Raw genomic sequence first — 22876 nt, 5'->3', positions numbered from 1 at the left:
CACAGAAGGCACTCTGGCAATTTTATAGGATCAACATGCTGTGTGAAATGGGCTTAGGACTAGTTTAATCCATTACTATAAAATTTGGGTTAATTGAATTTTTTTTCAGAATTGTAAGTGGGATCTCATTTGTGACATTAAATGATTCATCTTGCTGTTTTTTTAGGGATTAAGCATACCACAAATAGACTGGGAGAGTAGTGGACTGAGCGTTGATGCACATTCCAGTATTGTTGTGCCTCAAACTGAATGTCCCCTGACTGATGAGCAAATGGCAGCACTCAGAGAAACTGTAGACCCCAAAGGACCTTCACAGACTTTTGGCTGGGATATCTATCTAGTTGCACTCCATTTTTGCCAATCAGTTCTTATGGAATAGTGATTTTTATCTTCTGCAAATGCTGACTTAAATCAGTAGCAATTATGTAATGAGTAATTTGAGTTAACAGTACCTTAAAAAGCATAATAAAAACTGCTTTTGTTTCTGTGTAACTTATTTATTGATAAGCACAGTAGGGAGATTATGAAATTATTATTAAACTACTGCTTCAATTTAATATTTGTGCTTCCACTGAACAAGTTCAAATACATTTGCATAACTTGCAAAATACAAATACTTTGTTGCATAACTTGCAAAATACAAATACTTTGTTTTTAAAGTACTTTTAAGATATTGCTCAGATTCCAACAAGGAACAGATATTCAACATTACTAAAACCACTGCATGACTTCATGCATGAATAAAAGTCCATTGTTTAACAGTTTAAGCTTATAATGCAAGTAACTGCATTTACAAAAAGTAACCCATTACTTAAACACAGAATGTGTTGTTACTTATAGCACATTATCAAATATCACTACATGCATCATGTACAGTAAACACGTAAAAAAACAATTTTAAGCTGGATTTTAACAAAGTATTTGACCAAAGTGCCATCTATTAACTCGAAGAATACGTGCATATTAGTGTGCAACAAATGTAACATGTGCATGTGTCTAAAAATTAAACATGGCCAAAACCATACTTGCACGTGCCAATGCACATCAACAAGTCCTTTTTGAACGTCTGGAAATCATTGTAGTGCCCTGGTAGCCGGAGAACACAAAAGCAGGTGGAGGATTTCGGGAAATCGCTTTTGACAATTTCCACAGCCATATTTGCCTCCATCCGCTCCCATCCCACCCAGAACTTTAGAAGGTTTTTTAGATCCTCGCTGGATGCTGAAATGACAAAAGAAGCAGTTCACCCTAAAATTCATTTACACACTCTTACAGAATTTCTACATGTTATGACTTTCCTTTAAAGGTGACCTATTGTGCCCCTTTTGACAAGATGTAGTAACACTCAGGTATTCCCAGGATGTGTCTGTACACAGCGACTCATTCCCTTATCATAGAACAAGGGTTACATACATAACCCGAGACGTTTTCCACCCCTTTTCCAAAACTAATTTGTTTGACCTTCCTAAGGCTGAAAAACTTAAAGTGGTTAATTTTATTTTAAAGGGTTAGTTTACACTAAAATTAAAATTATGTCATTAATTACTCCAAATCCATAAGACGGAACACAAGTTCAGAACACAAATGCAGATATTTATGAAATCTGAGAGCTTTATGACCCTTCACAAATACCACTTTGACACTAAAGAAACATGAGTCTCCCAGAATAGCTTCTTATAGTGAGTTGTTAAAAAATATCTGTAACCCAGCTAACAGAAAAAAGTTCTAAGAACGTTCCCTGAAAGTTCCCAAAAATGTTCTGCCAACGTAAAAAGTGTCCAGTTTTCTTGACGTTCTAAGAATGTTTTTGTGTTGTCTGAACGTTAGAGGAATGTTACATTTTACCTTTATTAAACGTTAGGACAATGTCATGTTTTAATGTTCACACAATCTTTAAAACAACAACTGTTTATTATATTGACTTGTTTGATTGTTATGTAAATGATAGAGAAACATTGCATTTTATTATTTTATAAAACATTATTTCTGAATGTTCAGTAAATATATTGCAGTAGAAAACTCAATTCACTTACTAGGTATAGATGTTGTTTTGTTTCATTTTAAGTCACCCTTATTGTGATTAATGTGTTTTAGTTGGACTCTTGACTTTTTGCTTGCTAGGTTTTTTCCTGGTTGTGTTAACTTTGTGTTAATACATCACATTTGTTATAAACATGTAAAGTTAATAGTGTAATTCTGTGGTGGTTGGTACATAATGGTAGAGATCATCACCTAATTAATTTACTAATCAAAAGTTTATTTTCTGTCAATAATGTAAATGAGATCCAGCACTTTCACAGCAGTTTGTGATTAAGGAGTTTTAGAAACTTTGGACAAAAATATCTGCTGTAAAATTGGGATGCACAAACATCAAGAATCAGACTATGAATCTCAATCATGGTGACAATTAAATGAAAAACTTCTTGCTGCAAAGCATGCTGGGTATCAACAAATTACAAATCTCATTCAGGACTCCCAGCATGCACTGCAGCATTGATAATGATTTTTTTTACAATTTTATTTGTCACCATGGTTGAGATTCATAGTCTGATTCTTGATGTTTGTGCATCCCAATTTTACAGCAGATATTTTTGTGTTAAGTTTCTAAAACTCCTTAATGACAAACTGCTGTGAAAGTGCTGGATCTCATTTACATTATTGACAGAAAATAAACTTTTGATTAGTAAATTAATTAGGTGATGATCTCTACCATTATGTACCAACCACCACAGAATTACACTATTAACTTTACATGTTTATAACAAATGTGGTGTATTAACACAAAGTTAACAACCCGGAAAAAACCTAGCAAGCAAAAAGTCAAGAGTCCAACTAAAACACATTAATCACAATAATGGTGACTTAAAGGATAATTCCGGTATTTAACACTTTGAGTCTCATTTCTGGTTTGTTTTGGATGAACTACATTGATGGACACATACATTTTGACAATGGGTCGTGTCTTGAGTTTTTGACTCGTTTAGAAGCGTCTCTTGACTGCTTCAGAATGGAAGTCAATGGCCATGCACAAACATGTCATTAAAACAACACTTAACGTTCATTTTCAAAACTGTGCTACTCACCGAGTGGTTCGTGGTGTTCGTTGATGATTAAAAACAAGTTGTGTAGCGAAATACAGTTTCTGTCGTGTTTTATTTGGCATTTTGTAAAATTCCATTGACTTCCCTTGGAAGACGCATTGCTCGCTGATATATCACTCCGCCGCCGGGAAACAGAAAAGGGTCTGTTTACTTTCAGAAGAAATTTATCCCATATTTGTAGGGCTGACATTCGATTCGTGGGTTGACATTCGATTTTCAGTTTTGAGATTCGAATAATATATATATATATATATATATATATATATATATATATATTTTACAGCGTTAACGCAGAGCTTTTGCCAAGCAGGAAGTGCGCTTCACGCTCCCGCTCTATAGGTGGCGCAGAGAGACCAACATCCATAGCCAACAGCAATAGTGGAAGAGATCACCTCAAACGGAAAGCACGCTAATAGTGTTGTAAATAACGTTCAGTTTCTTGCAAAAACTGATTGATTTGCTTCACAAGACGTCAATATGTCACACGGAGTTATGGGGGATTACTGTTGTATTGGATATATATGCTTTAGCTCTTAAAGTGTGCGGATCTGTTGACATGCATGACGGAGCACTGGGGTTTCTGCAAAATATCTTCTTTATTGTTTTGCTGATGAAAAAACATATTGGATGGTGTAAGTGTTTTAAATAAACTTGATTTTGAAAGTATGCTACCGTTTTATTACAGTTTATTGGACTACGTTCATTCATGCTTCAGACTCAAATATAGAGCGGAAGTATATACGCGGTTGTGAGGTATCTGAAAAAATAGTTCCACTATAGCAAATAACACGGACTGAAATCATACATTGCGCTAATATATTTGTTTTTAATCATCAACGAACACCACGAACCACTCGGGGAGTAGTACAGTTTTGAAAATGAACGTTAAGTGTTGTTTTAATGACATGTTTGTGCATGGCCATTGACTTCCATTCTGAAGCAGTCAAGAGACGCTTCTAAATGAGTCGAAAAGTCAAGACACGACCCATTGTCAAAATTTCTGTGTCCATCACTGTAGTTCATCCAAAACAAACCAGAAATGAGACTCAAAGTGTTAAATACCGGAATTATCCTTTAAAATGAAACAAAACAACATCTATACCTAGTAAGTGAATTGTGTTTTCTACAGCAATATATTTACTGAACATTCAGAAATAATGTTTTATAAAAAATGAAATGCAATGTTTCTCTATGTTTTATATAACAATCAAACAAGTCAATATAATAAACAGTTGTTGTTTTAAAGATTGTGTGAACATTAAAACATGTCATTGTCCTAACGTTTAATAAAGGTAAAATGTAACATTCCTCTAACGTTCAGACAACACAAAAACGTTCTTAGAACTTCAAGAAAACTGGACACTTTTTACGCTGGCAGAATGTTTTTGGAAACCATGGGAACTTTCAAGGAACTTTTTTTCTGTTAGCTAGGAAGACACAGCTATACTTTTCAAATTCTGAAGCACATACCTGTCTCAATGAACTGCTTTAAATACCCAGTGATTCCTTCCTTTATATCAGGCGAGTATTCGTTGTCGTCATCATCATCATCTTCATCATCACTCCTATGCCAGGAGATATGGGAAAGCAGCATCTAAATAAGTAACAGAATGAGAGTCTATAATCAGTTATGTATTTATGTTTGCAAAGAAAAGAGACATTGACATTCCGTTTAAGGAAAAAGATGTTTGTAGTCATCTAAAGAGAAGGAAGCCTTACCTCTGGAGTGCACGAGTCCTCTGATTCCTTAGGGAAAATGCCACATCCTTCCTCTCATTTAGAAGATTCCAAACAAAAGTCTCTTTTAGTCCTCGTCTTATCTGTTTAATTTGTCGTGTTCTTCTACCAAGAACCTACAAAGAAATGCGGGGGGGGGGGGTTACATTCAAATTTCAATGTCGGAATGCAGACAGAAAAAAACCTTTCACCCCAGAGCATGTTCTTACTATCCTGCTGTTATTCTAGAATTTAACATCCTTACATTATAAAGCTTAGTGTGAAAGATCATAAATGCTGACATCTCTCTTACACCTGTATTACAGTGCCATAAGAAGCATGATAAAAATGCATTAACAAGTATTCAAGTAAAATTAGTTGCAAAAGATAATTGAAATGTATAAAAATAAGTGCAATTTACATTGTCACAAACACAAATTTTAATTACCGCATGTGATAGCAGACGTTCATAAAGCCACCTCCTATTTCCTTCTGTTGGACCAGGAAGATCCCAAGACAAACACAGTACCAGTACTTTACTCGACTGGTCCTCATTTAATGGAGAATGTCCACTGAGCTAAAAATAAATAAAACAAATATAACAAAAGTGTCCAAATAATTTTTGATTCCAAATTTTTAGTTTTTAGAAGTGCAATGTATGAAGATTTTTCAATGACATGTATTTAACTTTATTTTGCTAACCCTAACTTACATAAAAGAACTACAGTGTCATACACCCTCTAGTAAAAATGTAAAAAAAAAGTAAAAATGTCTGAATAATATTTGGTTTGTGTGTGTAAGGAATAATTGACGACGGGCCGTTGAATTATAAGAAATTAACGCACAGTCAAGGTGGTAATGTGGCACGATGTGAAGCGGTGTGTTTATATTCAAATAATTCAACACAGTCAATTATTCCTCTTATACCACGCTTACCACAAACATTGCTCTGGTATGTTTACCTAGATGTTTCCCTTAAAAGCAAATATACAAATCCCCAAAAATCATTTCCATTGTTTCAACTGACAACTCTCTTGTTGAGGCCATGTTTCTTTTCAATTAGATCAGTAGCTGGTTAAGGTGTGTAAGCACTCAATTGTTTTTACTGCTGACTAATAGACCCCTTCACGTCACAGGCGGTTCCCACTGCGCATGTCGGGGTCAGAAAAGTCATTACAGCAGATTGAGTTGCGTATTTAAAGAACAAAAAATAAAAAGGTTTCTGTGATTTGTCTATTTGCTTTAAAGTGAAGCATCTGGGTGAACATCATTAAATGTAAAAAGTGTGTGTTGATTCCATAATTTATGCTAGGGGTTGTAACTACGTATAAATAATTTCACATATACAAACACACACAGATGAGCCATAACATTATGACCACCTGTCTAATATTGTGTAGATCCCCATTTTACCACCAAAACAGCCCTGACCCGTTGAGGCACTAAATTCTTCTAATCAGAACCTGCATTCACTTTTTCCTTGGACCACTTTTGATAGGTACTGACTACATCAGACTGGGAACATCCCACAAGATGCTTTGACCCAGCAATCAAAATTTTGCCCTTGTCAAAGTCGATCCGCCCATTTTCCCTGCTTCTATCACATCAACTACACTTGTCCTCAAAGTTGATGTGTTAGAAGCAGGAAAAATGGGCTAGTGCAATTGTAATGACTAGACGACTGGGTCAGAGCATCTCCAAAACAGCAGCTCTAGTGGGGTGTTCCCAGTCTGCAGTGGTCAGTGTCCGATCCAACAGACAAGCTACTGTAGTTGAAATCGGTGAAAATGTGAATGCTGGTTCTGATAGAAAGGTTTAATGAGTCAATGCCTTGACAGGTCAGGGCTGTTTTGGTGGCAAAAAGGGGATCTACACAATATTAGGCAGGTGGTCAATGTTGTGGCTGATCTGTATATATATAAAATGGCAACAACAACAAATTCCAAATAGGTCAAAGCATCTTCCAAAACTAAATCAAGTATCTACAAAAATAAAACATTTTATATATACCAAGTCGATGGTCTCTCGTATGTCAACATCTGGGCAGTCCTCCAGTTGCAAAGTGGCAGTATCTTCAGAACCTTGAAGCAGAACATGAACAAAAGCTCTGCTGAGCCCTGCAAAACATGGGCCACCATGCAGAAAGGAATGGCCTAGCATTCTCCCTGCAACTAGGAAGAGATCGCTTTCAATGAGGAATTGTAAGGATGAGGGCACCAAGTGGTCAGGCTCCCCCTCGAAGAGGCAAGTAACTCCTGTGTTTCCTGTTAATTCCAAATAAGCATTAGGTATATCCAATTATAGCAATTATTCAAAATATAAATTTTGCAGTGCAACTATTAGATGACTGCATACCCAAGTTCAAACTGAAACCATACTTCAGTTTTTCGAGAACTGTAGAAAAAAAGTGCCTAGTCACTCCGTCACCAACTGCGGCATCCCCTGAAAAAAATTAACATACAATAATTAAAGCTGACATCACAGGTTGACTATATGAGCTGCATATTTTATTGCACACAGTTATTCTTCTTTAGACTGTACCTTGAAGTTGACATTTAACCGGACATGCCCACTCTACGTGTCTTTGCTTGTAAAAGTTGATCAGTTGCCTCTCTTGTTCTTCAACACCTGATCTTAAGTCCATACACATCAAAAGCGGTTTCCCTGTCTCATGCAATCTGAGAATTTCCTTTCTGTACAAGTCAGCAGCCATTTTTGGATCAGGGTGGGTCTTCCAATCTGATATAAAAAATAAAATATCAAGATGTTGCACATCAATAGTAGTACCATTTTTCTCTGTCTCTACTTGTTTGCCACAAATTCATGATGGACTATAAAAGAAGAGTTTCGTTGCAAAATGAGATAAATTCATTTTTTAACATTTTTGTCAAAACATGTTTATTATTATGTTATCATGTTATTATTTTGTTTTATTGTGCTACTTAGCTGTATTTTTTAAGTTATGAAGGTTTAAATCAAAACAAACCAACTGCAGTTGCATTGAAATTAATTGGAATGCACAACCAAAAAACGAGATTTCTGAACAATTAAAAAAACGGCGGTTATCTCGTCTTGCAACGAAACTCTTCAAATATAGACTTATTTAGAACTTCAGCAATAGAACATAATGCCAACAAACTGTCATGTCACCCTCTTGCAACTGGCAAAAAAGCCAGGAAGGAAACAATGTAAATACCATTATCCATGTATGAAAATTCAGTGTTGTTCACTTCATTATCCAAACATGACAACTCAGTTGTGTTGTTAATTTCATCATCCAGTGGTCTACAGGGGGAAAACAATAAAAATGCTGTTTCTAATGTGATGTTAAGAGCACTTTTACAAATAATTTTTTTATTTGTCACAAAATATTTCCCAGCTTACACACCTTTCACCACATTCACTGGCATGGACTTCCAAGATGTCAAGGGGCATTTCTTCTTGGCAAACCGGACAGCAACCCTATAAAATAGATGACCAACCGCTTACAAAAAAACCTCTTAAATATTCTTTTTTATGCAAATTTTTCCAACAGTTTGCAATTAACCTTTTGCTCATTTAGGCCCAAATGTATTTATAAAGAAATGCAAGTGTACAGAGAGAATTTACCTTTTCATTGTTATTTTTCACGCTTTCCACATCATGTGCCTTATACAGAATATCATCCTGATTTTCATCTTCAACCACAACAACATCAGAACAAGTCTTAATGTGATTTGTAAGGATCTGAAGTGGGAAGGACTTTTTGCATTGTTTGCATACTGCCTTTGGCATGTCACGAAATGATTCCGATGATGGTGGCAAGGGAGCAGTGTCAAGCTCCTCCTGGAGAGGGGCTATATAAAGGACTGAACTTTCTCTTACTTTGTTCATTTTTATAAGCCTGCCTGTGTAGCCACAGTCTGCAGGTGCCACTACAGCAAGCTTCCGACTTCCCCAACCACCTGAAAGTATGAACAACAAAAGAGTTATGTTATGTTTTTATTACATTCTAATGTATGCATGTATATATATTTCTCTGATGAAACATCTAATGTTCTTAACACTTCAACATAGTACTGTTCTATCTGTATGTATCTGTCATTTATAACTATATTTAAACATCTAGATCATTCATACTCAAGGCAATAAATATTACCAGATCCTTTATAAAGGAGCCATCCACCAGTTACTCCTCCAAGTTTTGGATACAATTCGATAAGTTTATCGCATAACTGTTAAAGAAAACAGAATTAATTAATCACGCTGCTATCGCTGCTCTATATCTGGGGATCCCAGTTTAATGACATTTTATAAAAAACATTAATTTATCATAATTCTCTTTAATTAAACATCAGAAAAATAAGGCAATAATGTAATTTGTTTTGTTTAATTCAAATTTTAAGTTGTGGAATGTCTTTGGGGGGGCATAAAGGGGGCCGCACAGCAAAAAAAAAAAAAAAAGAGAGAACCACTGCTCTGTGTGACCATTCACAAAGATAATTATATTAACAGGTTCTTTTTGACATGAAGTGTATCTGTACCTCTTCATGAGTCATATTTTCATCTAGAGTGGCAATTCTGCGTCCTAGTCCTGCCTGTGTATGGACCAGTTGATCTGGACCACTAGGGGACCGCTCACATTGGGCTGGAAGCAGGTGGAACATGACCTGAAATGGTTTTGGTTTAATGGGCACAGGACATGCTCCAGTAAAGCGGCGTTTTCCTCTGCGACTTGAAAATAATCCAGGAAAGGACCTGTTGTAAAAATTTTATGTATACAGAAATTTGTAGATCAGAGCAGACCAACAATTCATAACCAGGAATGCAATATACAATTTTCTACTGACCTGGTCATTTCTGTTTGTACAGAAGATGATGGCCCTTGAGTTTGGACTCTACCATTAGATGATCTGACAAAAAAAGATTAAGTTTTATCATAATGTGTGTGCTGACATTGTTAAAATGCTTGATAAAAAATATTCCATTACCTGTTTGTTCCCTGACTTGTTGAACACGCAGCTTTTTCTTGGGTCAAGAGTGACAAAAGGTGCCTTGCTGATCTCAGCACTTCATTGTCTCCCTTGTGAAACAAACACAACATGTATGGGACATGGAGAGTAGCTTAACAAGATTTCCACTTATCATACTGTAGGTGACAAATTATTAATGCAGATAACGTTACTGGGCTGCATTTTTCAAAAGCTAAGTTGATCATAGAGACCATTGGTGGCAATGGTGATATCTACTTGGGCCTATGATACTTTTGAGAAACAATACCCTGGATAGATAGACAGGTCCTATTTATTTTATACAAGAATTCTTATTGGTTAGTTATTGAATGTAATTGTCTGATAGCCGTGAGATATTCTACCAGTATCGTCACCGTAACTGCTTCACCATTTCGCATCGTTTATGTGTCATTCCGCCACTGCTGATTTTATAATGAGTGAGGGAGACGTGAAGCATATATCTGTAACTGGAAAAATCTGCCAACAAAGCGGATGGTCACACGCTCTAACATTTAGTTTCACAAACGCTGTTTTTTAAGACTTTCATTGTCTCAAACTACCTGTTGTAAATCAGTGGATGACTTGATCATCCCTATGCCCTATTCCCTTCAAAGATCAGATCTATTGGTGTGTAAACTTTTAAGGAATGTGATGTGTCTCATAGTGTAACCGATTCACTTGGAGAATAGTGCAATAAAAACAATCATTCTCTTTTTATCTGGAGCCTCTGTTTACTTTATTCAGCATTGTCTTCTCTTCTGGTTTCGTTGTGAACTGCGTGCACAAGACTGCAGTAGGGATGTCCCAATCCCACTTTTCATTTCCTAACTGATTCTGATACCAGAATTCCGTATATCAGCCTATATGGATATATGCCCAATACTATTGTAATTCAATGTGTATAGTGCTTTCTGCTACATCTAGTATAATTTTAAATGTTAAAACCAATAATTTAAAATGATTTACAAGTTACAGAGAACATTAGTAAATATTAATCATGACAGTGTTTAGAAGAACATATATTAGGTATATTTGATCAATTAAGTATGCTAAAAAAATTCTGTGCTTTAGTGTGCAGATGGTTGTTTTGGAAATTATGCGTTTGACCAGACTTTTTATGCACATTCGGGGTGCAGAATTGATGCCCTTGAATCCTCTCATGGGAATCCTCACACCGCAATGGAAAGTTTATAACCTACAGTTATCTTGGGTGTGCGTGTGTGAATGACGCGTTTCATCCGTCCGCTTCACCAGCGGATTAACACAGTTTGTGGTTACAGTGTTTCTGTGAACTAAAATATCTCTAAATGTGCGTTTGTTCCTTCACATGAAGCTATTGAGTGTATTAAAAGACTTTGAATATAGTGCATAATAACGTTTATAGTCCTTTTATAATACGTTGTCTTTTTAATAGCTTGTCAGTAACAACCACGGCTAACGCACATATCAATCGGCCTGATACCGATCCAGCATATCGGATCCTAGACTGCAGTGACGCTGCTGACGTGTTATCCTCAGACTTGTTTGAGAAGTTTTTTTTCAAACTTACAACATCCATCTCCCTCAGACTATAAACGAAGCTCAGACGCAAAAAACAGCTGGGGCGCACCAGGTAACATGTCAGCCGCGTCACTGCAGTCACGTGACTTCAATCTTGTGCACACGATTCACAACAGAACCGGAAGACAATGCTGAATAAAGTCGTATTTTTTGTTATGTTTGAACCAAAATGTATTTTCGATGCTTCAACACTTTCTACCTGACTCACTGATGTCACATGGACTACTTTGATGATGTTTTTATTACCTTTCTGGACATGGACAGTACACATACATTTTCAATGAATGGTCAAGCAAGCTCTGACTAAATATAAAAAATCTTAAGCTGTGTTTTCAAAGGTGAACGGAGGTCTTACGACTTTGTAACAACATGAGAGTCATTAATGACATTATTTTCATTTTTGGGTAAACTATGCCTTTAAAGTAGCCTAAAGCTTTTACAACAAATTAAGAAAAAGTTGATTGTAAATATTATGGTCCACAGTAAGGCAAATATATGTTAAGAGTATGGTAAAGTAAAAAAAAATATATATATATATATAAATAAGACGCCACCAGCTTACACACCAGATTATAAATGTGGCCGGTGTGTTATAATGGTTTATGTAGTTTTCTTTCCTTTTTTTAGATAGAGCAGAAGCAGTAAAAGTTTCTCTTTTAATTCCTCACTTGCAGATTAAAAGAGCTTAATCCACTTATTATTTTAGATTCAAAAGTCTTATACTTGCTGTGCCAGTTACTGGTGTCTTTATATAAGAGCTTTGCTTTTTTTATATCTATAGTCAGCTTGAGCTTTGCTCGTGCAATGGGCTTAATTAACATTCATATATTGCTATGCCAGTTAGTCAGAATCATTCTTAAGACGCAGTCTTAACGTCACAGCTATGTTTATGCAACCGGCCACTGTAATCGGTTCAGATTTAAATATTATACATAGATTATCTCCGGAACTAATCTTAAAACTACATTTTGTAACCCAGAAAGATCACATTATGGGTTTTGGGGCACGAACTGGATCATTTTTAGGAGCAGTAAAAAAGCGGTTGGAAAATCTAAGAACAAATAAATTACAAACTTATAAAATAAAGAACAAAGCTGCACATTAAGTAAGATTTACGTTAAGATTGGCATTAGTCTATCCGTACGGATCACGGATCTGTGATCTTTCACACCCGTAATCTATCATCATGGCTCTGACTGCAGCCTCGTGCCTCTGGCCTAACCACAGCTGTGATTATAGAACTAAATCACAATTCTACTCGACCAATATATGACGGAGATTAACTGATATCTTGGTTGAGATGTAACTTTTAATTTATAATCGGTAATCATGTAAAAACCGTTTAGTATCTGTCATTAGAATCATAAGCAAAGCAATCTCTATGTCTGAACGTATTACAGTTACTTTACTTAGACTTAATATAAAATCCGACATTGACAGAGTTTTCTGGATTTATATTTATGACAACATCGCATTTACAATAATGAATAAAGCATCGAATACATAGTGACCCAGAATATCATAATATGTACTCACCGCTCGGTCCATTTTGGCAAATGAGGTTTTGTAAAGGCCTTTCGTCGTCTCTTAATTGTTGCTCTGCTCTTCGTCAACACGCTCTGGCACCACCTGCTGGTGAGGTCTACTAACAGCAGATGAAGATTATGCTCGGTAGTCTATTGCTTTTCCTGAAGTTCCCGGATGTGAAGTGTTGAAATTTGAAGCACTGAATTTTTGGACGCGAATTTGTGGACGTGAAATTAAATGGACAGAATATTGCCTGCTGAATATTTTACGTTGTATTTTTAAACAGACTGAATATTTTGAAGAAAAATCTGAAACATGAATATGGACTATTGAATTTTTAATACAGAAAATGTGTTTTAAATGTTTTGAAGTGAAATATTCACATCTTAAATATGCAATCATGTTGAATTTCACCCCTTAAAAATGCAAGCCCTAAAAATACAATGCATTAAAATTCAAGTACGGTCAATACAATGCATTTTTATTCAGGTAGTACAATTCAACATGCTTTTTCTATTCAAAAACATAAAAATACAATGCATTAAAATTCAAGTACGGTTAATACAATGCATTTTTTTCAGGTAGTACAATTCAACAGGCTGTTTTAATTCAAAAAGATTTGTCATTAATTTTCTTCCATATTGAAATCGTTACTATTGTGTTGGAGTTTACTATTGGTTTCTGATTGTTCTTTGTTTCTTGTCAGTTTTGCAACTGTGCTAAAGAGGAAACGAGGGTTGTTATGATTTTCTTTAATAAGCGTACTGAAATAGGTAGATCTGGCCGTTTTTATAGCCTGTCTGTAGTGTTTAACACTCTCTTTCCATGCTACACGCCATACCTGTAACTTTGTGCTTCTATAATTTCTTTCCATTTTTCTAGCTGCCTTTTTAAGAGCTGCGGTGTGATGATCATACCATGGAGCTGGCGGTTTTTCTTTGATTTTCTTTTTTCGAATGGGAGCAACGGCATCCAGTGTGTTAGAACAGACATTGTTCAGGTTTTCTATTACAGTATCTAGATCGTCACAGTTATCTGCTACATGTTTCATTTGGGACAGGTCTGGAAGAGTGCTAATAAAGCTATCTTTAGTGGTGGAAATTATAGTTCTGGCTAGTCGGTAGCATGTTGTGGATTGAGTGATCCTATCTAGAAGTACAGTGTATGACACAAGGTAATGGTCAGAAACTGCATCACTCTGGGGTGATATTTCGATGTCATTAATATTGAGTCCAAGTGACAGAATTAAGTCTAATGTGTGCTTACGAGTATGCGTGGGCCCTGACACGTTTTGTTTAATACAGAGAGAATTTAGAACATCCATAAATGCACGTCCTAATGCATCTTTTGAGTTATCCACATGAATATTAAAATCACCAACGATAAGAGCTTTATCTACAGTGACTACAAGCTCAGACAGGAAATTTGCTATTTCTTTAAGGAAATCTGCATGGTGGCCCGGAGGTCTATAGATTGGAGCTAAGACAAAAGAAAGCTGTTTGTTGTTACGATCAGTTATTTCCATATTTAATAACATTAGTTCAAATGAGTTAAATTTTAGTTCAGATTTCTGGTTAACTTTAAAAATGTTGTTGTATATTGTAGCTACACCACCCCCTCTCCCCTTTAATTGAGGTTCGTGTTTATAATAATAGTCTTGTGGGGTGGATTCGTTTAAACTAGTGTAGTCATCTGCTTTAAGCCAGGTTTCTGTTAAACAGAGTGCATCTAAGTTTTGGTCATTAATTATTTCATTAACAATAGGTTCTTTATTGGTCAGCGATCTAATGTTAAGAAGGCCGAATTTTAAAATTCGAGGTTCATCTTGTAATGTATTGTTTTCTAATTTTATGTTGATCAAATTTGTACGTGATGTGGCAAGCGGTGCTCTGTATTTGCTTGTTCGGGGAACAGATACAGTTGAAATGTGTTGATATTCTGGTAAGATCGACTCGAAGTGCTGGGATATATGTGATCTTGACATATCATGCCAGCTAACAGACGGACAGTTAAGCTGATCCGTCTGTTTCCTGACCTGGGCCCTGGATAGTCATACTATATCAGAATTAAGACTATTAATCAGATTTCTGGTGAGTATAGCACTTCCTTCTGATGTCGGATGAAGATCATCTCGGGTTAGGAGGAATGGTCTACCCCAGAAATGCTTCCAATTGTCTATAAACCCTACATTATGCTGAGGGCACCACTTTGACATCCAGCCATTGAGAGACACTAATCTACTATGTGTTTCATCTCCCCGGTAGGCCGGGAGGGGGACCAGAGCATATTACATTGTCTGACATTGTTTTTGCAATTTCACACATCTCCTTAATAGTATCTTTGGTGATTTCTGACTGTCAGAGTCTGGTGTCATTTGTTCCAAGTACTAGCTAGGCCTGACCCTGCTTGGCTTCCGAGATCAGACGAGAGTGGGAGTGTGGCCCTGAGGTGGTGCGGCCGTAAACGAGTTCTGACTCGATTCGAGAGACACTTCAAGACTAATGTGGCAACGCCATGCCATTGGCAAACACTTATAGAAAGGACGCATTCATGGAAAAAATATTAGAAAAAATAATTAAATACTTACAGCACATGGTATTCCCAGGCGGTCTCCCATCCAAGTACTAACCAGACCCGAACCTGCTTTGCTTTTGAGATCAGACAAGAGCAAGTGTGCTCAGGGTGGTGTGGCCGTAAGCAAGTGCTGAATCGATTTGAGAGACACTTCAAGACTAATGTGGCAACGCCATGCCATCGGCGAACGCTTACGGACAGGATGCATTTATGTTAAAAAAATTACATTAAAAATAATAAAAGATTTAAATACTTACAGCACCTGGCAATCCCAGGCAGTCTCCCATCCAAGTACTAAACAGGCCTGACCCTGCTTGGCTATCGAGATCAGACGAGAGCAGGAGTGATCAGGGTGGTGAGGCCGTAGACGAGTTCTGACTAGATTCGAGAGACACTTCAAGACTAATGTGGCAACGCCATGCCATCCGCGAACGCTTAAAGAAAGGACCAATTTATGAAAAAAACTACATGAATAATTAAATACTTACAGCACCTGGCATTCCCTGGAAGTCTCCCATCCATATACTATCTGATCCTGCTTGGCTTCCGAGATCAGACGAGCAACGCCATGCCATCGGTGAACGCTTACTGACAGGATGCATTTTTGGAAAAAAATTACATTAAAAATAATAAAAGAATTAAATACTTACAGCACCTGGCAATCCCAGGCAGTCTCCCATCCAAGTACTAGCCAGGCCTGACCCTGCTTGGCTTCTGAGATCAGATGAGAGCGAGTTCTGACTCGATTCGAGAGACACTTCAAGACTAATGTGGCAACGCCATGCCATCAGTGAAAGCTTACATATTCATGGAAAAAAGTATTTGGATATATAAATAATTAATTATTTGCTTACAGCACCAGGCGCGACCAGTACTAACCAGGCTCGACCCTGCTTTGCTTCTGAGATTAGACGAGAGCAGGCGTGCTAAGGGTGGTGTGGCCCTTAACAAGTTTTTACTCGATGCGAGAGACACTTCAAGAGTAATGTGGCAACGCCATGCCATCCGCGAACGCTTAAAGCCAATTTATGAAAAAAATTACATCAATAATTAAATACAGCACCTGGCATTCCCTGGAAGTCTCCCATTCAAGTACTAACCAGGCCTGACCTGCTTGGCTTCCGAGATCAGACGAGCGGGCATGCTCAGGGTGGTGTGGTCGTAAGTGAGTGTTGATTTGATTCGAGAGACACTTCAAGACTAATGTGGCAATGCCATGTCATTGGCGAACACTTACAGAAAGGACGCATTCATGGAATAAAATATTAGAATAAATAATTAAATGCTTACAGCACCTGGTATTCCCAGGGGGTCTCCTATCCAAGTACTAACCAGACCCGACCCTGCTTTGCTTCCAAGATCAGACGAGAGCAGGCGTGCTCAGGAATGTGTGGTTGCAAGTGAGTGCTGAGTCGATTCGAGAGACACTTCAAGACTAATGTGGCAACGCCATGGCATCAGAGAACGCTTACAGAAATGTTGCATTCATGGAAAAAATCATAAATAAAAAAAAATAATTAATTAAAAGTTTGCAGCACCTTGCAATCCCAGGCAGTCTCCTATCCAAGTACTAACCAGGCCTGACCCTGCTTGGCTTCCGAGATCAGACGAACGGACATGCTCAGGGTGGTGCGGCCGTAAGCGAGTTCTGACTCGATTCGAGAGACACTTCAAGACTAATGTGGCAACGCCATGCCATTGGCAAACACTTACAGAAAGGACGCATTCATGGAAAAAATTATTACAAAAAATAATTAAACACTTACAGCACCTGGTATTCCCAGGCGGTCTCCCATTCAAGTACTAACCAGACCCGAACCTGCTTTGCTTTCGAGATCAGACGAGAGCAAGTGTGCTCAGGGTGGTGTGGCCGTAAACAAGTGCTGATTCGATTCGAGAGACACTTCAAGACTAATGTGGCAACGCCATGCCATCGGCGAACGCTTACGGACAGGATGCATTTATGTAAAAAAATTACATTAAAAATAATAAAAGATTTAAATACTTACAGCACCTGGCAATCCCAGCAAGTCTCCCATCCGAGTACTAAACAGGCCTTATATGCTTGGCTATCGAGATCAGACAAGAGCAGGAGTGATCAGGGTGGTGCGGCCGTAAACAAGTTCTGACTAGATTCGAGAGACACTTCAAGACTAATGTGGCAACGCCGTGCCATCCGGGAACGCTTAAAGAAAGGACCAATTTGTGAAAAAAATTACATGAATAATTAAATATTTACAGCACCTGGCATTCCCTGGAAGTCTCCCATCCAAGTATTATCTGATCCTGCTTGGCTTCCGAGATCAGACGAGCGGGCATGCTCAGGGTGGTGTGGTCGTAAGCAAGTGTTGACTTGATTTGAGAGACACTTCAAGACTTCAGACGAGAGCAGGCGTGCTCAGGGTGGTGTGGCCGTAAGCGAGTTCTGACTCTATTCGAGAGACACTTCAAGACTAATGTGGCAACGCCATGCCATTGGCAAACACTTACAGAAAGGACGCATTAATTGAAAAAAATATTAGAAAAAATAATTAAATGCTTACAGCACCAGGTATTCCCAGGCGGTCTCCCATCCAAGTACTAACCAGATCCGAACCTGCTTTGCTTTCAAGATCAGACGAGAGCAAGTGTGCTCAGGGTGGTTTGGCTGTAAACGAGTGTTGAATCGATTCGAGAGACACTTCAAGACTAATTTGGCAACGCCATGCCATCGGCGAAAGCTTACTGACAGGATGCATTTATGTTAAAAAATTACATTAAAAATAATAAAAGATTTAAATACTTACAGCACCTTGCAATCCCAGGCAGTCTCCCATCCAAGTAATAACCAGGCCTGACCCTGCTTGGCTATGGAGATCAGACGAGACCAGGAGTGCTCAGGGTGGTGCGCCCGTAAACGAGTTATGCCTCGATTCGAGAGACACTTCAAGACTAATGTGGCAATGCCATGTCATCGGCGAACGCTTACTGACAGGATGCATTCATGGAAAAAAATACATTAAAAATAATTAAATACTTACAGCACCTGGTATTCCCAGGCAGTCTCCCATCCAAGTACTAGCTAGGCCTGACCCTGCTGGGCTTCCAAGATCAGACGAGAGCGTGAGCGTGGTGCGGCCGTAAGCGAGATCTGACTCGATTCGAGAGACACTTCAAGACTAATGGGGCAACGCCATGCCATCCACGAACGCTTAAAGAAAGGACCAATTTATGAAAAAATTACATGAATAATTAAATATTTACAGCACCTGGCAATCCCAGGCAGTATCCCATCCAAGTACTAACCAGGCCTGAGCCTGCTTGGCTTCCGAGATCAGACGAGTGGGCATGCTCAGGGTGGTGTGGTCGTAAGCGAGTGTTGACTTGATTCGAGAGACAGTTCAAGACCAATGTGGCAATGCCATGCCATCAGCGAACGCTTACAGAAAGGACGCATTCATGGAAAAAATATTTGAATATGTAAATAATTAATTATTTGCTTACAGCACCAGGTGGTCTCCCATCCAAGTAATAACCAGGCCCTAGCCTGCTTTGCTTTAGAGATCAGACAAGAGCAGGCGTGCTCAGGGTGGTGTGGCCGTTAACATGCATTGACCAGATTCGGGAGACACTTCAAGACTAATGTGGCAATTATAAAAAATAATTAAATGCTTAGAGCACCTGGCATTCCCAGGCAGTCTCCCATCCAAGTACTAACCAGGTCTGACCCTGCTTGGCTTCCGAGATCAGACGAGAGCAAGTGTGCTTAGGGTGGTGTGGCCATAAGCGAGTGCTGACTCGGTTCGAGAGACACTTCAAGACTAATGTGGCAACGCCATGCCAGCGGCGAACGCTTACTGACAGGACGCATTTATGGAAAAAAATTACATTAAAAATAATTAAATACTTACAGCACCTGGTATTCCGAGGCAGTCTCCCATCCAAGTACTAACCAGGCCTGACACTGCTTGGCTTCCGTTATCAGACGAGAGCAGGAGTGCTCAGGGTGGTGCGGCTGTAAGTGAGTTCTGACTCGATTCGAGAGACACTTCAAGACTAATGTGGCAAGCCATGCCATTGGCAAACACTTACAGAAAGGACGCATTCATGGAAAAAAGTATTTGAATATATATGTAATTAATTAAATGCTTAAAGCACCAGGCGGTCTCCCATCCAAGTACTAACCAGATCAGACAAGAGCAGGCGTGCTAAGGGTGGTGTGGCCATTAACAAGTGTTGACTCGATGCGAGAGACACTTCAAGAGTAATGTGGCAACGCCATGCCATCTGCGAACGCTTAAAGAAAGGACCAATTTATGAAAAAAATTACATGAATAATTAAATACTAACAGCACCTGGCATTCCCTGGAAGTCTCCCATCCAAGTACTAACCAGGCCTGACCCTGCTTGGCTTCCGAGATCAGACGAGCAGGCATGCTCAGGGTGGTGTGGTCGTAAGCGAGTGTTGACTTGATTCGAGAGACACTTCAAGACTAATGTGGCAACGCCATGTCATTGGCGAACACTTACAGAAAGGACGCATTCATGTAAAAAAATATTAGAATAAATAATTAAATGCTTACAGCACCTGGTATTCCCAGGCGGTCTCCCATCCAAGTACTAACCAGACCCGACCCTACTTGGCTTCCGAGATCAGACGAGTGGGCATGCTCAGGGTGGTGTCGTCGTAAGCGAGTGTTGACTTGATCTGAGAGACACTTCAAGACTAATGTGGCAACGCCATGCCATCAGCGAACACTTACAGAAAGGACGCATTCATGGAAGAAAAATATTAGAATAAATAATTAAATACTTACAGCACCTGGCATTCCCTGGAAGTCTCCTATCCAAGTACTAACCATGCCTGACCCTGCTTGGCTTCCGAGATCAGACGAGCGGGCATGCCCAGGGTGGTGTTGCCGTAAGCGAGTGCTGACTCGATTCGAGAGACACTTCAAGACTAATGTGGCAACGCCATGCCAGCGGCAAACGCTTATTGACAGGACGTATTTATGGAAAAAAATTACATTAAAAATGATTAATTACAACACCTGGTATTCCCAGGCAGTCTCCCATCCAAGTACTAACCAGGTCCGACCTTGCTTTGCTTCCGAGATCAGACGAGAGCAGGCGTGCTTAGAGCGGAGTGGCCTTTAACAAGTGTTGATACGATTCGGGAGACACTTCAAGACTAATGTGGCAACGCCATGCTATTGGCAAAAACTTACAGAAAGGAAAAAATATTAAAAAAAATAATGAAATGTCCTACATCACTTGTAGCTGTTACGTACATTGGCCAACGCCGATGGAAACTGTCAGCTGCGCGCCGGCCCCCCAAAATTTTTCTCAGACCCCGGGGTGGGGTCCACCTCGCCCGTGGGCCGACCCGGTCGCGTGGGGTGCGACCCGTCCCCCGGACCCCCAGGGGGGCGGAGCTATCAGGGGTCAAAAGTATGGGATTTCTCTTGCAGTTCAGGCCTCTGCCATCGGGCGGCGCCCAGCCCGGGCGTCCACGGGACCACTAAACTGACAGTTGCAGTTTAGGAAGTGCGATTCATCGGGCGACGCCCCCGGAACCCCCAGTATGTCCACGGACGAGTTATCCGTCCACCGGCCCATTATCTAAGTGGGGGGGCTGCCACGGACCCACTATCTGTCCGTTTGCCCATCATTTGCGTGGATTGACCCCCTGACCCCAACTGACCGCACCCCCGACCCCCCCCCCCCATGACACGAACCCACTATTTGTCCATTTGCCCATTATTTGCGCGGATTGACCCCTTGACCGCCACTGACCGCACCCCCGCCCCCCCATGACACGGACCCACTATTTGTCCATTTGCCCATTAGTTGTGCGGATTGACCCCTTGACCGCAACTGACCTCACCCCCGACCCCCCCATGACATGAACCCACTATTTGTAGATTTTCCCATTATTTGCGCGGATTGACCCGATCTTCACCAAATTCACACCATGCGTAGAGCGTGCCTAGATCAAGACGTTAAGGCGTTCCCCAGTCGTATATTCCCGATCGATCATTTTGACCTCGCCCGATCTTCACCAAATTCGCACCACGCAAAGAGGGTGCCGAGACTAAGACAGTGGCGCAGGTCCCATCCTCCTAGCTCATTCCTGTGCTGAGATAGAGGCCTGACACTTGCATGTAAATAGTCTGCCAATTGACGAATAATGGGTTCGTGTCAGTTTTTCCCTTTAGAGGCTCGGGGATTTTGACCACACTACCGCGACACGGACAAAGCGGGGATAGCGTTAAGGTCACTTGCGCGTACGTACGACATGTACTTGACCTCACGTTGTCGTACGTGCGCGCAAGTGACTTTGACCTTATCCGTGCTTCGTCCGTGTCGCAGTAATGCGGTCGAAATCGCTGAGGCTCTAAAGGAAAAAACTGACAAAAATCCATTATGTGTCCATTGGCAATCTATTTGCAGGCAAGTGTCAGGCCTCTATCTCTGCGCAGGAACGAGCTAGGAACCTGGGACACACGCGTGGTGCGAGTTTGGCGACAATCCGGCGAGGTCGAAAATTTGGTCCAAAAATAACGACAGGGGTACGTACCCCTTATGTTTTTTTTTTTTTACCAAATTTTTGACCTCGCCCGATCTTCACCAAATTCACACCACACGTAGAGCGTGCCGAGACTAAGACAATGGTGCAGGTCCCACCCGCCTAGCTCGTTCCTGTGCCGAGATAGATGCCTGACACTTGCATGTAAATAGTCTGCCAATGGACGAATAGTAGGTTTTTGTCAGTTTTTTCCTTGAGAGCCTCAGCGATATAGACCGCATTACCGTGACACGGACGAAGCACGGATAGCGTCAAGGTCACTTGCGTGCACGTACAACATGTACACCCCACTATTGATTTTTGAATGGAATCGTTGACACGTGTCAGGGCCGTAGCTCCGCCCCGTAACGAGTCACCGCCCCGAGACGCACGTTTCCGCGCACGGCCCGACCCCCACATCACGTGTAAGCGATTTGAGCTAAATCCTACAACGTTGAAAATTTCGTCCAAAAAAATGACGTAAGGGGTACTGTCGTGTTTTTTGGACCAAATTTTCGACCTCGCCGGATCTTCACCAAATTCGCACCAAGCGTCGACTGTGCCAAGACTAAGACGGGTGCGCAGGTCTCGCCTTCCTAGCGCGTTCCTGTGCCGAGATAGAGGCCTGACACGTGTCAGCGATTCAATTCAAAAATAAATAGTGCGTTCGTGTACATGTCGTAGGTGCGCGAAAGTTACTCTGCCGTTCTCCGTGCGTCGTCCGTGTCGCGATAATGCGGTCAAAATCAGCAAGGCTCTAAAGGGAAAAAAATGTCACGAACCCATTATTCGTCCAATGGCAGACTATTGCATGCACGAATACATGGAAACTGTCAGTGATGTAAATATGCCCCGTAACT

General features: G+C 39.9%; 1 protein-coding gene and 6 pseudogenes across 2 annotated transcripts; all 7 read right to left on the bottom strand.

Annotated features, from left to right (window-relative positions):
- Window positions 1-537: 537 nt before the first annotated feature.
- On the bottom strand, window positions 538-9915 carry LOC141349223 (uncharacterized). Of its 2 annotated transcripts, XM_073865803.1 has the most exons (13): window positions 9788-9915; window positions 9647-9709; window positions 9341-9554; window positions 8956-9031; window positions 8206-8761; window positions 8014-8102; window positions 7359-7556; window positions 7173-7259; window positions 6828-7081; window positions 5266-5394; window positions 4821-4954; window positions 4572-4695; window positions 538-1221 (listed from the first exon to the last, which is right to left on the bottom strand). In XM_073865803.1, exons 5-12 carry the CDS (start codon window positions 8250-8252, stop codon window positions 4614-4616), a joined length of 1020 nt encoding a protein of 339 aa, XP_073721904.1. In that variant the 5' UTR covers window positions 8253-8761; window positions 8956-9031; window positions 9341-9554; window positions 9647-9709; window positions 9788-9915; the 3' UTR covers window positions 538-1221; window positions 4572-4613. The 2 variants fall into 2 exon arrangements, with proteins under 2 accessions (XP_073721904.1, XP_073721905.1); XM_073865804.1 differs by lacking the exon at window positions 8014-8102 and having other exon boundaries at window positions 539-1221; window positions 8682-8761.
- Window positions 9916-15475: 5560 nt separating this feature from the next.
- LOC141363304 (5S ribosomal RNA) lies at window positions 15476-15594 on the bottom strand (annotated as a pseudogene).
- Window positions 15595-17228: 1634 nt separating this feature from the next.
- Window positions 17229-17347, bottom strand: LOC129449339 (5S ribosomal RNA; annotated as a pseudogene).
- Window positions 17348-18005: 658 nt separating this feature from the next.
- LOC141363303 (5S ribosomal RNA) lies at window positions 18006-18124 on the bottom strand (annotated as a pseudogene).
- Window positions 18125-19117: 993 nt separating this feature from the next.
- LOC129449388 (5S ribosomal RNA) lies at window positions 19118-19236 on the bottom strand (annotated as a pseudogene).
- A 116-nt stretch (window positions 19237-19352) lies between these two features.
- Window positions 19353-19471, bottom strand: LOC141363300 (5S ribosomal RNA; annotated as a pseudogene).
- Window positions 19472-20024: 553 nt separating this feature from the next.
- Window positions 20025-20141, bottom strand: LOC141363299 (5S ribosomal RNA; annotated as a pseudogene).
- Between the last annotated feature and the right edge of the window lie 2735 nt (window positions 20142-22876).

The sequence above is a fragment of the Misgurnus anguillicaudatus genome, unplaced genomic scaffold, assembly GCF_027580225.2.
Source record: "Misgurnus anguillicaudatus unplaced genomic scaffold, ASM2758022v2 HiC_scaffold_33, whole genome shotgun sequence".
Lineage (NCBI taxonomy): Eukaryota > Metazoa > Chordata > Actinopteri > Cypriniformes > Cobitidae > Misgurnus > Misgurnus anguillicaudatus.
Note: the sequence above shows the minus strand (reverse complement) of the source record. Positions and strands in the feature narration are given on the sequence as shown.